At 42.1% G+C, this 17,130-nt stretch overlaps 1 protein-coding gene across 1 annotated transcript in view; it reads right to left on the bottom strand.

Moving 5' to 3' along the window:
* The window catches only part of LanB2 (laminin subunit gamma-1), a 161,072-nt gene extending 143,942 nt beyond the window's left edge, over positions 1-17,130 (bottom strand). The window contains exon 1 of the mRNA XM_087359845.1: positions 16,923-17,130. Coding sequence (XP_087215971.1) covers positions 16,923-17,060 — 138 coding nt within the window. The 5' untranslated portion in view covers positions 17,061-17,130. The remainder of the gene's footprint in view (positions 1-16,922) is intronic.

Here is a 17,130-nt window from a genome sequence, read left to right as displayed (position 1 = left end):
AATTACTTTTAAAAATTCAGTTGGTACCACAAAATGTTGTTTTCTTTTCGGCACGGACTGAATTCAACGCCTTCGGCTTTAAGAGTTAGTACCAAAATTTCGTGTAGCCTTCCGTGTGTTAAAATAAGATTTCCGCCCTAAAGTAACCCCCTCCCCCATATCAACATTTTTACAAGGCCAATATCAAAATTCAAAATTGTGCTCGATTTCTCGCTTTGCTCCACTGAGTAACCTCCTTTCTCCATTCCCAATCTTTACCATAAGGACGAGTAGGGACCGCAAATCTAAGTTTACCCCCCCTCCCACGCTACTCCACCCACTTTCTCCTCTCTCTGTCGTTTGAAGCGTCAAAATTCCACTTTATCAGTAATTTTCGGCTACGAGCTGCACGGATGGGGTTAATTTTTATATTTGGTTTTACTCAGACTACTTCTGGACCAATTACTTCAATGGGCTGGAGAAAACTTTCCCGGTTCATGTTCTCAGTTGTTTAAAAAAGGACTTCACTTCGTACAACGCAAATTATACGCTATAAGTGTCATCTAGTGAAAATGAAAACGAGCTGTCTCCTATTTATTCCGCGCGTATTTACGAGCTTTGCAAGTCATCAAAGAGGATTTCACTGGAGCCGACAGCTTTCTCGAAAGACTGCAGCATCCCGGTGCTGGGTTGCACCTCTGTGTGATGATGGATGGATGGTCACTTCGAGAAATCATCTACATAACAAGTGCCGAGGTACAGTCTCATCAACGAAAAGGCAAACACTTCTTTACCTCAGTCACTAATCTGAAGAAGATTTCAAAACTGGCCGAAAACTCTCGTACGTAATGTATTTCATCTTCCTGAGATTGCAGTTTCTCACGGTGACGAGTATGAAGATGGCTGTCTTCTAGACCAGTGGTATTCAACCTTTTTTGTTCGCGTACCCCCAGATATAATTTCTCTTCAACTTTGTACCCCCAAAGTTGTTGGTGTATAATTCAAGTTATACGTAGTATATAATCTACATCTAAAATAAATTAAATAAATTACATTACTGATTATTCAGTGTTTATCGTAAAATAATATATATTTTTTTAAATTTCACGTACCCCCTAAGATGTCTTCGCGTACCCCCGTGGGTACGCTTGCCCCAGGTTGAATACCACTGATCTAGATGGTGTGCCGTGTAGTCTGGTAGTTTACCGACGTTTCAGAAGTGCTTACTACCACCATCTGGGCGATGAGTCAGTAAAACACCCGAGAAGACAGTAATTTTCTATCAAAATCCGTTAAAATATTCATAAAAATGCAAAATTGTTCCAAAATAAAATAAATGTAGCATTACCGCGATTTCAAGTCCTTTCTTACAAAAAGAATGTAACAAATAATGTCACCATTATTTATACCTGAACACAATCTAAGCATGAAGAAACGCTAAGTACTGGGTTTGGTTCTTGGGGGCGGACTTTTGCGATTATCAGGTTACAATTAACTCTTCGAGGCCGAAACCCGTGTACACCGGAAATGTACACGAACCTTGCACAAAAGCACTTCGCATGTTCCAGGCTGGAATCGATATTATAATCACTCAACTGGAACTTTGTTTATTTTCTCAGCTGCTGATTTGAGTATCGGAAACTGTAGAAAGAAAAAATTTGTTTCAATACTTACTAAAAACTAATAAATTCCTACATTGTATTTGTTGAAATATCCCTCGTCCTGTTGAAACTAACGGAAAGGTAATTAATAAATTACGTTTATCTTACTCAAACCGGACGAAACACGTGGTCTTTACGTCTTCTTTAAAGTATCTAATGTAAACCAATGGCAGCGTTTGGGTTCGTACGAAGGTGGTCCAGTATGACCTCTCTTTATTGTCCAATGCAGCTGCACAAAACACGCGTTTTTCTACGTTTTACTACCACACATCATTAAAAGACTGTATTAAGTGGCGCTGGTGTCGACCTCTCTCCGAAAGTTCGTTCGTCCGTCATTTTGGTATATAAACTGTACAAAATTTAGAAAGAAACATGAGTTTGAGGGGCACAAGGTCGATATTAAGTTTAATAAATGTCCGACCAGCGATTCTCGAATCGAATCATGACAGACGACAGCCTTTATTTATTTATTGCAAATCGTTCAAAGAACTCATATTTAATAATCCAATTCTTGTCACAAAGAAAATTGAGCGTTTGCATTATAAAGATCAACAAGTTGTTGTCGCTAACGGGAAAAATCATTGCTTATTCTGAGAATCGTATGGAAATCATAAAAATGTACTCTGTGGGGAAAATGCAGATTTAATGATTGGAAAAGCGGGTAACAGATATTTACCACCGTGCTTAAAGGATTATCAAATTATTACATCTTTAAACAAAACAGACTGTACCATTAACAATTTAGAACAAGTGCAAACTCAGATGAGGAGGCATAGAGCAACATCTGGACGAAACGTGTTTGAACAAGGGGGGGCCCGGGGGGGGGGGGGGGGTCATCCGACGAAGAAAAAAGGAAAATCGAGCAGAAACAAAGTAGGACAGAACCACGCAGCCTGGTATCCACACGTTCAGATTTAGGGCCCCTGCCTTCGCTCCATTTATCATTAGACGACTAACACCACTGGGAAGAGACGTTTTTGAGGAGCTGTTGGTCTCAGCTGGTTGGGCGAAACACGAAAATTCATTGCCTTCAATTTTTATGACTTTTCAGATTCCCAGGAGAACGAATAATTCTTAAGTCATGGAAAGTTACAGTGTACATACGCCACAAGATCGCAATTCAGTGATTTTGTCTCCTAGTCGCCCGCCACGTGGGCTTGTACAGTTTCCAGCGTCCGAGGAATTCTTGCTATGTAATTTCCTGGCTCGAGAGTGTTAGATTGATGGTAAGGTCTAGTCAACTGCTCGAACAAGCTGGGTGGTCTTGATACAGTGAAGATGATCGCCTCTGGAAACAAGAAAAATGAAGTCCGCGGCGAAAGAAACAAACCTTCGATGAGTTTGAATACTAAATTTGAATATATATTCAAAAATGTTGACTTGTTTTGTGTTTATAATATGGCGTAAAAAAAGAATTTCTCATTAAAGATAATGTTTTCGTTGCTCTAATATACCAGAAGAATTTTAATATAAAGTTAAGTAATATGAAACTGTTTTCTGGACATTAACCATCGTCCAATATCAAATAAAACCACGAAGTTTCGGAGATTGGAGCCTATCTCCGTCTTCAGGTAAAACCTACTCCGGCAGAGTAAAATACAAGACCGTGGTTCGTATCTCGCGTCAAGCTGTACGTCTCATCTGCCGACCACCGTTATCATCAGGGCTAAAATTACATCACGTTCAAAGAGTGACCCTTTAAGAGCGAAACATTTTACGGGGCCACAATTAATCGCCTCTTCTTGGAACAACAGATTTATTAATGCGTTCGACAAGAGCTCCCATCTTAGGCCAGATGTATCATGCACATTTCCTTACAGACTTCTTTCAGTATTTTCTCATCTATGTCCAGGTTTTTAAAGCGTTCTTCTCTAACGTAACTGTGCATTCATTCCTCAGCTGTCTGCTTCATGCTACATGTCCCGTCCATCTCACAACCTTGATTTAGAGAAGTCTTAAAATTAAGGAGTTAGTCATAATGCATTCTTTGCACAAAGGGCATAGCGAGAATGCATTATGAATTGGTCGTGTCTGTCCGTCCGCCTAGTCGATTCTACTCGAGAACGACTCGACGAATTTGGATAAAATTTCAAGTTCAGGTTGTACTATTCTGCACGACCTCAAAATAGTACTTTTGAAAATCCTACGGATGAGGAAAGTTGCGAGGCAGACATTGAAGTGGCAACTGTCGTACAAGGTGGATTTAATACCTCCAAATGCACGTAGCAAAGAACGCGTGTGCATTCTGGTACAGAATTCGCTTTTCTCTCAGGCACAAAGTTCGGCATCTGCTGTTCGTTAATCGGGGGAAAAGCTTTTGTCCTCGGCAGTGAGGACCTTTGCGTAAGTCCGACAGCAGAAAATCTCTGGCTGGAAACCGTACGTAGTCCACTGGAGTTACGTGCAAGTTAATTCAATTTAATTTTCTATTTGTTTCCGGTGCAAACTGAAAGTAGGGTACAACCATCAATAATGTGGCTAGAGAGATGATAAATCGTGTGAATCACCAGTGTAACAAAGTAAACAAGACGCAACGCGTAATAATCTGACTTTGCCTATTTTGCAAACTTCTGGAGTGTCCGCCCGCAATTTCAAAAAAAAAAAAAATTATCTTGAGTGACAGCACATATTATATCAGAAAAATTTGTCATCTTAATTTTTAAGCGTCCAGAGGGTGTGTAGGATACAATAGAAGAGAAAGTGCATTGGAACACAAAAGGTCGGTCAGAGGCATCTGCTCAGGGTCAAGGTATAATTCAAAAGGGGCACGGCCCCCCGCCAAAGCGATCAACACCACTTCTGGGTTCAAATCCTTTTCACAACGGAGATAATCTCCCACCATTAGCAAGAGGCCCTAGTTTTAACCATCGAGGCTTGCGTCTCGTGAGGAGGAATGGTGTGACGTAGAAGGGACTCGGTCCTCAGCTCTTCGGTTAGGTTAGGTTTCTGGTCAGTCGGCTACCCTTTTCCTTACAATGGCCTAACTACTGTATTTCTCACAATAACCTCGGTTCTAAAATCGAGACGTTTTGAAATGCGAGTGTCAAGAAACTGGGAGGGTAAAACTGATGAATGAGAGACGCACTAGGAGGTCCTTTAAATGAGGACATACAAGGACAGAAGGGAAGCCAACTTCCGGAGCCAGTAATTGGTCTCTATACGATGGGAGAGAGAGACGGTCTGGTCGAGTGGCTGTTCACTGACGGACTAGAGAGTGTTTTCGAAGGGTACGTTTAATAATCGACGGCCTTTAGTCTGCACGAGACTTGGCCAGCACAGAGAATGTTCTGGTCTGGGAGGAGATCAAATGTCACGCACCAAACTTTGTGTAGAACATTTCAGCGCATTCTCGTTTCACCAAGAAAAACTTATTCGCTGTCGTGTTCGGACAGGCACATAGTCGCGGTCCGTTTCTTCTCGAAACGTAGCTCAACAGAACGAAAGTCTTAAAATACAGCGGCCTACGCTGATTGGCTCAGGACAGAGACTTGAGGCGGGCTCTGGTGGTCACAAAATAAACACTAGGTTCTGTAAAAGATTACGCATTTCTCGACCAACTCAGCTACTATCTACCAGTTGGGGAGCCAGTGTTAACCAAATCCCAAAACGGGGCAGATATTTATTTTTAAATCAAATAACATTAAGGAATCGTATATTATCAAAACATTATGTCATTTATTATATCTTAGTTTATAAAGTTACACAGTCTTGTTGTTAGTTTAACACTGGCTTCGGTAAGCATATCTACACCATGTTCAGAGTCCGCACAGGGCTGACCAAACCATGATCCCAGGGTCACCACGTGGTTCCAATTATTACTTAACTTCAGGCCTATAATTTCACTTCCTTTGGACATGAACGCGCTAACTACTTTTTATGTCTGACTAACTGGTAATTTCCAGTGGTGCGAACCATCACCATTTTATATAATATTGGTATGTCCTACAACGAACAGGCATTACTTTGGAGCCTTTAATTTATAATTATTTTACGACATTTCAAATAGTTCAGACTATGGGCTATTGCGTCGTATGTTAGGATCACGTAATTAAACAACGTGAGAAAGGATGGGGCAATGGACTAATTTTAAAGTATTATGCCCGAGGAATCTGAGGAAAATCACGGGAAACTTGGGTTAAGATAACTGGTCTTCGGGACGAGATGTGAACTCGGGACCTATTGTTTTAAACCTAGAAATCACTGCGTGAAACTGAAATGATACTGTACACAGAATCTGTAAGGCATGGAACGTTTGGCAAAGGAAAACGTTTTTAAACTGATTTAGATATAACAAGCAACCACACGCAAACAAATTCCCTGCCTAACAGCTGGACCTCGAGGCAAACACATAATCAATTCAAATCCATTAAAACATGGAAAGCGGAACATCTTTGAAATACAGGACAAAAGAAAACGGAGACCGTCTGCCACGACACCTTCAGGTTATTCAACGATCCTACGTCAGAAACAGTTTACGTAAGTGAGCGACTACAGAGACGGCGTGACAGATACTTTTGAGGTTATGGCCGAAAGATCTGAATCTGTAGCTACTTTGCGGGCTAATAAGTTCGTATTTTTATTCCTCAAACACCAAGACTAGCCTGATGTAACTCCATCTCTTTCTAGGTCTTCTTGCACACGCCCACGTGTTCCAACCATTTCATTCTGTATTCGTATACTTTCTCATTAATATTGTAGTTAGTAAGTTCTGTGTGTTACTTTAATGCTAATTACTGAAAGGAAATTAAAATGTTACTAATAACAGAATCATAAAATCAATGAGCCATAGAATGCCTAAAACTGTATATACGAGAAAAGACCATGAAACTCGAGAGAAATTCGATCTTTTGACCATCTAATTACGAGCTGACCCTAAACCACACTGCATCCCTCTATCATGAAACACATGACATCAGCAACAGTGGCGAATCCTGGCCTAGAAGTGACGTCAAGAGTAAATGCAATAATATTACCCCCCCCCCCCCAATAATCGCACCACAATATTAAGTTAGTTTAATAATAATAATAATAATAATGCCGCTGATAACAACACAAGATTTGTAAGACTGACGGTCGGCGAAATACGAAATTAGGCTTTGTGAGTCCTACGTGGAACAAGTCATTCAATGACATTACGTACGTACATCGAACTTCTTTAGCTGTGCACATCTGCAGGCCTCCTTCGTCATATTTCTTCTCGGCGTGAATACCAATTAACAGGAAGATGAGTAACTTTATCAAATCTCTCCAGATCGCTGCTAACCAAACTTTTTCCTTCGTTACCGAAAACCGCTTATCTGAAAGTCCTTTTTACCCAATGCAAGTTAAACACAAACTGCACAGAAAACATATTTTAAACGTCTCTAAACATTTTAGCAGCCACCTTGAATATTTCATCACCCACGTCCCAGCTAATGAGTACAACGCCACTGCCCCATCTTATTTACTAGTAACACAAAATTTGCAGCAATTGGAGACAGAGCACACCTCACGTCGTATTCGGGGTTCAGCAAAGTTTCATTTTGTGCCCTTTATGACGGCGAGAGTGGAAAATCCCACTTCACAGATGCAGGTGCTCGGAATCTGCATCGCGGCCTCCCCAGCTGTTACCCAGAAAGACTCCAAATCGTCCTTTTTTTCCCTCAAATAACATTTTGCAACGACTGCGTGACTCAAGCTCCATCATTTGCTCTGCGAAACCATTAACACCATCGGGGATTTCAGTCAAGTCACACAGAAGTGGGTTTACAATCCACTGATACACAGAACTTTCGAGTATTTCCTGAAACGCAAAAGACAATTGAATCTAATAACAAGCGCGTGGCGTATTTATTAAATAACAAATAAATACTTGCTATACTCATCTAGAGTATCGGTGCACTGACACGCGTTTCCTCTCAATTCGAGCTGCATCAGCTCCGTTCTTTGGCCTCTTAATTTCAAAAGTGGACGCACGTCGTCGACTTCACTGGCGCCTCTAATCCGCCCCCGAGAGGTTCGGCGAATTACTCACTACGTTACTGAGGTAAAATTATGCGATAATTCTTTTTAAATTGCAGCAGTACGGCCCTTGGTGATTTATGCGAGCAAAACTTAATGAATTTAACGCAGCTGTAGAAGCAAGATACGAGTTTCGAAGAAGTTTGAGTAATTACCACATTAGTAAGCGGCAGATCTAATTTCCAGCTCCGACTCCATTTTAATTATTAGCCACTAATATGAAAATCTTATAAGACGAAATAAGAAATATAAAGAAAAGACAGACAATCATTAAGAAAGAGAGCATGAGATGAAGGAAGAAAAAAGACGGAGAGAAGTAGAGAAAGGGAAAACGAAAACTTCGTATGAAGATGGCTGTCTTCTGGGTTGGTGCCTCCATCATCAGGATGATGAGTCGCCCTGATGACGGAGGCAGCAAGAACCTCTGAAACGTCGATAAACTTCTACCAGACTACACGGCGCAACAACCCAGAAGACAATCATCTTGAGACTGACCGCCGCGAAAACCTCAGATCCTACTTAAAACTTCGTATGTTTCTTTGACTACAGAAACATAAAAATAAACGTCTCTATTTTTAAGCCCAGTCCCATGAAGACGTAATTAAACATCGGAACTTCCGAACTCGACGGAAGTGAATATTCTTCTTCTTCTTCTTCTAAAGCGAGTCACACGAATTTTTTGGTTTCCCAGTGCACATAAAAGTTATGTTTACTCTCTACTGTGGTCTATTAAGTCTAAAAACAACGCGAGAATTACCGAAATGTGACGCAGAGACACGAAGTGAGCACGAAAAATGGCGCCGATGGACTCGCTCGACGCAGGGTTGCCAACAAACCTTCGATTTGGGGGAAAAACGCAATATCTGCGAGGCGCAATAAAACGAGGTATGCCTGTATATTATTTATTTGTTGTATTATATACAGTGACATGGGCCCAAGCAAGGCTCCCAGAAGGAACTGCGCGTTGCCTAATCGAGCATTACAAGACTTTCCCGAAACAAGTCAAGTGTCGGTCTATAAAAAGTAACCAAGACTGTACCAGTTGCTAAAAATGATTTTCCTGCACACGCACACATTCTATACCTTTTAGGTAAGTTCAAATTCGCTGCTGACGACGTCGAAATGCCGGTCTCTTGCTAAAGGCGTCTCACTGTTTGTTCTATATCAGCCCTTACTCCTGGTTTCTGTTTCGTGTCCAGAAGTGACCAAGTACACGTGACCTCATTAACACGTGCTTGGAATTGAAATCCCGCGAAAATTATGACGAAATTTTCTCCGACACTTTCTAACGGAATCGCGAGATTCACACGGAGAATCAAACCATAACCACAGACACAATAACCAGTTCTTAATGCGATGTCAGACACAGCTGCACTCTTGTGCGAATAATTTAGCGTTGTAAAAGCTGAATTTCATGCGAAGTATCTTCTGTGGTCTGCGTATATTGCCCGAGTTAAGTAAAACATTTGCAGTTGATGAAAACGCCAAAAATGAACAACGCTTATTCGGTTAATGAAATGTCCGTGGGTGAATAAATAACTCGGCGAAGGTTCAACTATGAGTTCCTCATTACGTAATTGTCTCAGTTCCCCTGTTTCTACAGTGAATTCAGCGCTACAACTCACATTCTCAACAGTTAACTCTGACGTAAACTCTTAGTTCAGACACACAAACTCTGCCTGGCATCCGTACAAATTTAATGACCGCCAATGAATCTAAACACACAAAAGTTAGTCTTAAACTCTGCCTGCCAATGTTTCAATTGAGGCGAAGTGTTCTAGCCACTTTGGACTCGAGAAATGTAACAACTGCTTTCGCACCGAAATAAATGGGCAACGAAGCACAAGGCGTGATCTTGTACACTCAGGTTCCTAAGAACACGGATCACCATCGCGATATCGAAGTACACTAAAGCTGCACGCATGCAGTCAACGAAGGAAACAAACTCAATCATTGGAACTCCGCGAAAATAACCACTGATAGCCACGCAGAGCAGTTGACAGCGGCAAGCAAAAGTTGCTGTTTTACCATCTTTTTGGGACAACTATACTAAAAACCATGTTAACCGTGTTAGCCCGGCTAACACTTAAAAATAAAATCGAAACCTCAAAGTCTTCTGTCTCACTTTCGTAGTAAAGGGGCACTCGATACGTCAGAAAAGAGAAACTAACTAACTAACTAGACGGCTTATGGAACCCGAAGGTTCATCACCGAACTAACCAAAGCCCTCCACCGGACCCTGTCCTGAGCCAACAAAATCCAGTCTCCGTCAACTCCTATCTCCCATAGATCCCGCCTGAGATTATCCTCCCATCTACGTCTAGGTCTCCCCAGAGGTCTCTTCCCCTCAGGCTTCCCAAATAGTGGACCCAACCAACCAGATGGCTTAGGGAACCCGAAGGTTCATCACCGAACTAACCAAAGCCCTCCACCGGACCCTGTCCTGGGCCAACAAAATCCAGTCTCCTTCAATTCATATCTCCCATAGATCCCGCCTGAGATTATCCTCCCATCTACGTCTAGGTGTCCCCAGGGGTCTCTTCCCCTCAGGCTTCCCAAATAGTGGACCCAACCAACCAGATGGCTTAGGGAACCCGAAGGTTCATCACCGAATTAACCAAAGCTCTGTCCTGGGCCAACATAATCCAGTCTCCTTCAACTCCTCTCTCCCATAGATCCCGCCTGAGATTATCCTCCCATCTACGTCTAGGTCTCCCCAGAGGTCTCTTCCCCTCAGGCTTCCCAAATAGTGGACCCAACCAACTAGATGGCTTACGGAACCCGAAGGTTTATCACCGAATTAACAAAAGCTCTGTCCTGGGCCAACAAAATCCAGTCTCCTTCAACTCCTATCTCCCATAGATCCCGCCTGAGATTATCCTCCCATCTATGTCTAGGTCTCCCCAGGGGTCTCTTCCCCTCAGGCTTCCCAACCAACACCCGGTGCACATCTCTTATACCATCCATGCGCGCTACATGCCCAGCCCATCTCCTTCTTCTCGACTTAATCACCCTGACAATACTGGGGGAGGAGTACAGATTTTTAAGCTCGTCATTGTGCAGTTTTCTCCATGCCCCATCGTCTCCTCTCCTAGGCCCAAATATCCTCCTCAACACCGGATTCTCAAACTCCTGCAATCTGTGTTCCTCCCTCTGAGTGACAGACCAGGTTTCGCACCCATACAAAACAACAGGCAGAATTAGCCATCTTAAACGACAAACTTTCTAGAAAGTTCGTATACAAAATATTATGTTAAAGAATGGACATTTTGTGTTCACATGATTAATGTATTAATATATTTATGGGGATTTTATCTTTATTGGCAGTTTCAAAATCACCCAAATCGGTATTTCAAATACTTGTCGTATGTCCGTGGAAACTTCTTAGTATGTAAAGTGAGTCACCATCTTCAAAAGCAGATATGAATTACAGACTACCATTTCGCCTGCTGAGAGACTGGTTGTTGCAAGAAGTTAATATTTCATATTACGAAGATTTAGTTAGGTAAAATACTTATTTAAAACAAAAATAATAAAACAATTTCAGCAATCACAGGCTTGTGGAGGAAATGTGTTCTGCTGAGCATTCAACACGTTGTTGGACAGGAATTCCTGTCTTCTGAGATGTTACAACGTGCAGTCTGGTGGAAGTCTATCGACGTTTCAGAGGTGGTCACTGCATCCATCATCAGGGCGACAACGAAAGATTACCTGTATTCAATTCTGTTGGTGTGCATTTGAACACGTACTCTCGAGCGGAGTGCTTGGTGACTGTACCGGCGAAGGCCATGACATTTCAAAATCGTCGTTACTCTATACAATTTCACAATCAAATCGTCCTCAACACCGATCTCTTCAAGGAACACGACTGTGCTGCCCCCCAAATACCCTTGCGTGGAATGGAGGAAACTCCACTGCTACCAACCGTACAAAGTGGGAACGTTTTACAACTCGCGTCTGTATTGACTGTTCAGAGATTTCTATTTCGTCTTAGCAACATTTCCCGCAAATTAGTAGCACTGATAATAATAATAAGTAATAAAGACATTAAACCATGGATCTTTCTTCGAGGTTCTCAGCATTCGTTCATTTCATTCTTTGGTTTTTGCGTATCAAATGGGGAAAACAACATCAAACTCAAAGTATCTGAACCTTTCTAATAAGTGGAATGAGTAGGATTCGAGGTTTTCAAGGCGGTGAGTCATCGCCCTGATGATGGAAGCAGCAGGGGCCTCTGAAACGTCGATAAACATCTACCAGACTGCACGGCACAACAATCCAGAAGACAGCCAACTTCAAAGTGGATTCAGATGCTTCTAAACTTTGAAAATTCCCCAACTGTTTCGGTTGCGAGAAATGCTGCCAGGTAAAATGCCCTCTACTTATAACGATTACCTTAAATATTACTCGGCCATATTGCAAGGTGTAGCAGATACAAAAAAGTCTTGATGATTGGGGTGGGAGGAGAAACACTTTTGTCGGAAAAAGATGATTTGAATATACTTAAGAAAAGTTAATTTGACGTTCTACCTGCTCAAGAGGAACCAAAGTGAAGTCGCCTATCGTTCTAATTGGTGAGAGGCGTATCCTCTCAAAGGACAGGCGCACTTAAACTGACCGAACCGGCAGAGGGTTGTAGTTCCTGAACGGACCGCTTCACAACTAGCGCCTCTCGATCGCTCGAGAGTTTATCGAATTTTATATTCTGTCGTTAGACATAGAAAATTTCCTGAAAAGCTTGTGTTAAGGTAAACGTGTTTGCCTTCTCCGCAACTTGATCAGACACTAGGATGCCATGGCGTCCAGCTGCCAGAAGAAGACGCCAGACAAGCTGCCAGCTTTCGACGCCAGTCGAGCGAACAGATGGATCAACATTATGAGATCACGAAATGAAGGGCTATTAGCAAGGAGAAATGTCCACTTTTATCACTTTTGAGAAAATGAGATTCACCTTTATCAAAACTACATACCTGGAGTGAATTTCAATTCTGTAACAAAGAAATAAGTAAGAAAAATTCTCCATTCACACAATTTGCACGTCCATACCTTTATTGAATTTGAAATATTTCAGTTCTTGCAAATCATATGTAATATTACATGAACAAATTTATTTAATAAAACATTATAAAAGCATGTTTCTTCTTAATTCACGTTATTTGCGATATATAGATAGATGCATAGATTGCTAAACAAAAAAACTTAAAAATCAAGTTGCCATATTGGAGAGCGGCCCCACAAATAAAGCCATAGAAACACTTCTTAGCTAATTCTTTCTTTTCTACTGTAAATAAATCTCCTCCTCCAAATATTTCCACAAGTTCTACCCAGTTTCTTTTTTACAAGTCCCGGTTTGCGTATTCAATAGCAGATGAATCCCATAGTCGGGACTGAATTTCAATTATCAATCTTTCGGTGTCGATATTATCCACGTTTGGAAGAAACAGAAATACACACAAGCACATCGCACGGACGCCAATGGACTGGCCAGACTGTCATGTGATGTTGATTTGGCCTTGGCAGCGATGCCAGTAGCATTTGAACTTGGCATCTTGGTTGGCAGCGATGCCAAGTTGGAAGCGCTGCCAGACGGATGCCAGGTGCGATATGTGACTACTAAATTAATGCATTGAGTTTGGCCGAGATGCTGGCAGCTGCGCCATGGCCTCCCGTTGGCATCCTAGTGCGATACCGCCCTTACAGTAAACTGAATCATTACGTCATACAACAACTAAGCGTAACTGAAGAAAATCACGTGGACCAACAAATGGCAAGAAAAACCTGTCAAGTGCTGAAGTAAGACAAGTCAGAGACCTCTTTACCAATAAATTCTGCAACAATCTGAAATAAAATAATAAATAGCTTGCCATTAAAATTAATTTTTTAAATTACTTACCATTCGACACACAACACGCTTTACATTTTATATTAAAAATTAATATAATTTTTTTCCACTCAGAATGTCTTCAACTTACTTCTCATCGTCATCATTGTCCCATATCAGAAATAACGTGGTTCGATGATTGTAGGAAGTTTCGACAGCTATAGCATAGCATTCCGCCATGTGTCTGCCTGATTGCTCCTACGCATGCGTAGAGGCGGTACTACGACCTCGAATCGAGCGACATCGCTTACGCACTCGCGTTGGTACGGCAACTTTCTTAACTAAACATGTTCAGTCTCTTGAAACAATCTCCGATCGCAATTTGTTCAATCACAACTTCAGACACTGCAACGGCAGTAGTTTCACGAAACGTCGTTCGCGTTGACCTTCGACAGTTTCTCTCTGCTCTCACGAGCAGCCGAAGAGACGAGTTTCCCCACAAGCGCCCAAATTGAAACGGAGGTAAAACTCGCGTGAGTAAATCCGCTTTATCACTGTTGTCACCCGGGCTCGGCGCGTCGAAGCGCAAAAGTGTGCTACGTACCCAAAGCAGCGTTTTATTCTTTTTATAAACACAATTTGAAACTGGTTCGTTGAATCCGCTGCCAGAGCTGGATCGTCGCTGTTAAGTGGTTGCTTCGTACTTCAAAAATACCAAACTCGATTATGGACCCAAACACCCAGGTGTTCTAATGGCTTTCCTCAGTCACCCTTCCTCTAATTAACTTCTGTTTCTCGCTGAGAGGCTTGTGGATGTGATTCAAGTGTTGAGAGTGATACGCGATGTTTCACTGAGCGTCAGCTGGGCGGAGGCAACGTCACACAATAAATAATTAATCATGCACAGAAGAATATAAGACTCTGGGCCGGTCGGCTCGCTCGCTTTGTTTTGGTGAGATTATGTCTTCGACCTTTTATATCATTTTAATATTGCTAGTCACAATGCAGCCATTACCTGCAGATCACCGCGTAACACCGAGTTAGGGCTGTGCCATAGCTCACGCGGTTAGTCGCCGGCTTCTCACCGCGGAGTCCCGGGTCCGATCCCAGAGCGGTCCACGTGGGGGCGACAAAACAGGTTTCTCTCCGAGTCCTGATTTACCTTGTCAATATAATTCCACGTGAACTCGTGTATTACCTCGGGGATTGACAAAGAACCTTTAGAGTTTCATACAGTCTCAACCCTTCGTATTAATTTCATAATATATCGCGAAGGGTAAACAAAAGTCATGGAACTTACGGCACAGTCGCGGATTGGCCAAAACGATTCTGGCGACAATTATATTATAAAACATCGATTCACTGTAGTAAAAAACACACATCAGCAACATTTAAACACACAGACAGTGAATACGTTTGATTTAATAGCGTACGGATGTTATAAATGAACACAGAATTTTTGCAGGGAAACTTGAAGGGAGGTGATATTTCGGAAGATGGAAGGCTAATTTTAAAGTAAATTTTAAATAAATATCGTGGGAGGGTATGAACAGGTTTCATCTGACATACGATAGGGTTCAGTGGCGGCGGTCTCTTGGCTTCCACAAAACGCGGGGATTTTCTGAAACCGCACGAATTACAGGAACACAATAGCCAAGACTGCGCTGATACTTCAGATCAGATAAATCGCAAATCCGCACAGCGCAACCCCGAAACGTGTCAAGGCCGTCCAAGTGCAGGGCGAGTCCCCGATTATCCGACGTGCCGTGTCCGAACGCTCCATTTTGTCGACGGTCATCTCTGCAATATGGCGGAATGAATCACACTCTCCGCCTCTCGCCTTCGACATTTTATTATGCTCTCTGCTGCTTCAGACGCACTGGCTCAAAACATTTATAACATCTTAAAAAACAAGCTCTTTTATATACAAATTTACATAATCGAAAATCCTGAACCTTTTTAAGTTGATGTCTTCATAATTAAATAATATCGTCAACTGAGTTATAATTCAGTTGATATTAACCCAAGCTTTAGCATTGGTCTTCCGAATTATCCAATATTTTTGATTATCGGACCATCCATCGGTCCAGTTTACGTCTAATAAACGGGACGACTCGACTTTGGGAGATAAATACGAAACAAACGCAAAAGGTTTCGGTCAACCCGTCTTTAAATAAGCCCCAACCGCGCTCTTGGTCACAATTGAGATCGAATTCTGAGACAGAACTCACTCACCGCGGTGATTTTTTCCACATTATCTGCTAAGGTGCACCGAGTTCAAAATTTACTTCCGAGTCACCCTGTTCCGTCCGATTTGACCACTTTCCACGTCACAGACAAATGACCGGTGGCGGGCTCTGGTCCACGTCACAGCGCAACATAAAATCGTCTAGTAAATAAATAGATTACGAATATTGGAACTTGGCCGTAATCACAGAGAACTGTGAGCTGTTTCCTCTGCTTCGCTCCGTACACACAGGCTGCCCCGTAAAGACGTACACGCAGCAGCAGTTGTGGGGGGTGGTCGTCGCTTGCCCACCGCCGTCAATTGTGCCACGAACTTAACGGTGGTCACTTCAAACACCTACACTACGCGTCAATGCAGACGCTAGAATAAATTTGGTTTATTGAAAGTCTTTCATTCACTGAATGTGCGTATACATCTTTTTGGGACAGCTGAACAGAGAACTTGGGATTCAGCTTTTCAAGAATTTCACAGCTTTTATAAAACCTGAATGTTCATTATCGTGTTCACAAGAGCCCGTAACAAGATGGTTCAATTCAATCAACATAAAAATTATTTTAGATTAGTTTTAATAATATCTCCCTATCGATTTGTGAAGTGATTTCTTCCCTTCACTACCGTCGACAAAAATTCTGGACGCAGTTAACATCTAAACGGTGCGTGCTACATGTCTTTCCGTCTAATTCTCCTTGGTTTGATCTTCGTAATAATATTCGTTGAATACAATATGTGAAGCCTTTAATTTACCAAATAAAGCGATGCCTGTACCAGAACCTAAATTATCTTTACATTAAACCGAAATCAGTACAAGAATTACATCTCCATCACACTTACAGTATTATTACTAATACGAAATAAACCCGACACAGAACGACGCGAAAACAATTTTTCACCATCACAATCGAATTTTTATTTTAATCGCAAGCCACGACGAACAGATACGAGTTTCTACAAAAATGTGTGGTTATGTTTGCTACACGAAAATCAGAGCGAAAAGAATCCTATTACAAACAACAGGTTAAACCTCGGAATATCAGGAACCGATTTCTGAAGCTGTTCACTTCCTACAAGTTAAAACTTTTTAATCTTTCTGAATGGACACGATACGTTTTGTCTCCAATACAAGATACCTAACGCAAGTCTCTGTGTCGTTTAACCGTGGCTTGCTCTTAAAAATCTCCATAAGCTGCAGTGTCAATGCCAGATAACGACTTACCTGAGGCCGTCCGTGGTCGTAGCACCTCGTTCCTTCGTGACTCGTGAAACCTACGGGGTCCACGTGTGACACCTGTCCGAGCACAAGCAAGTCAACCACACACAGGGCAATGAATACACCCGGCCACTCGCCCGCCATTGCACAAACACGAAACAACACGCGACTGCACTGCGCGACGGACGGCCACCGACTGAATCCCACTGCGCAA

Source organism: Zootermopsis nevadensis, unplaced genomic scaffold (assembly GCF_977971745.1).
Source record: "Zootermopsis nevadensis isolate Lab colony 2312 unplaced genomic scaffold, Znev_1.0 Znev_ptg000003l, whole genome shotgun sequence".
NCBI classification, from domain to species: Eukaryota; Metazoa; Arthropoda; class Insecta; order Blattodea; family Termopsidae; genus Zootermopsis; species Zootermopsis nevadensis.
The sequence above is the reverse complement of the archived record's forward strand: the minus strand, read 5'-3'. Positions and strand labels throughout refer to the sequence as shown.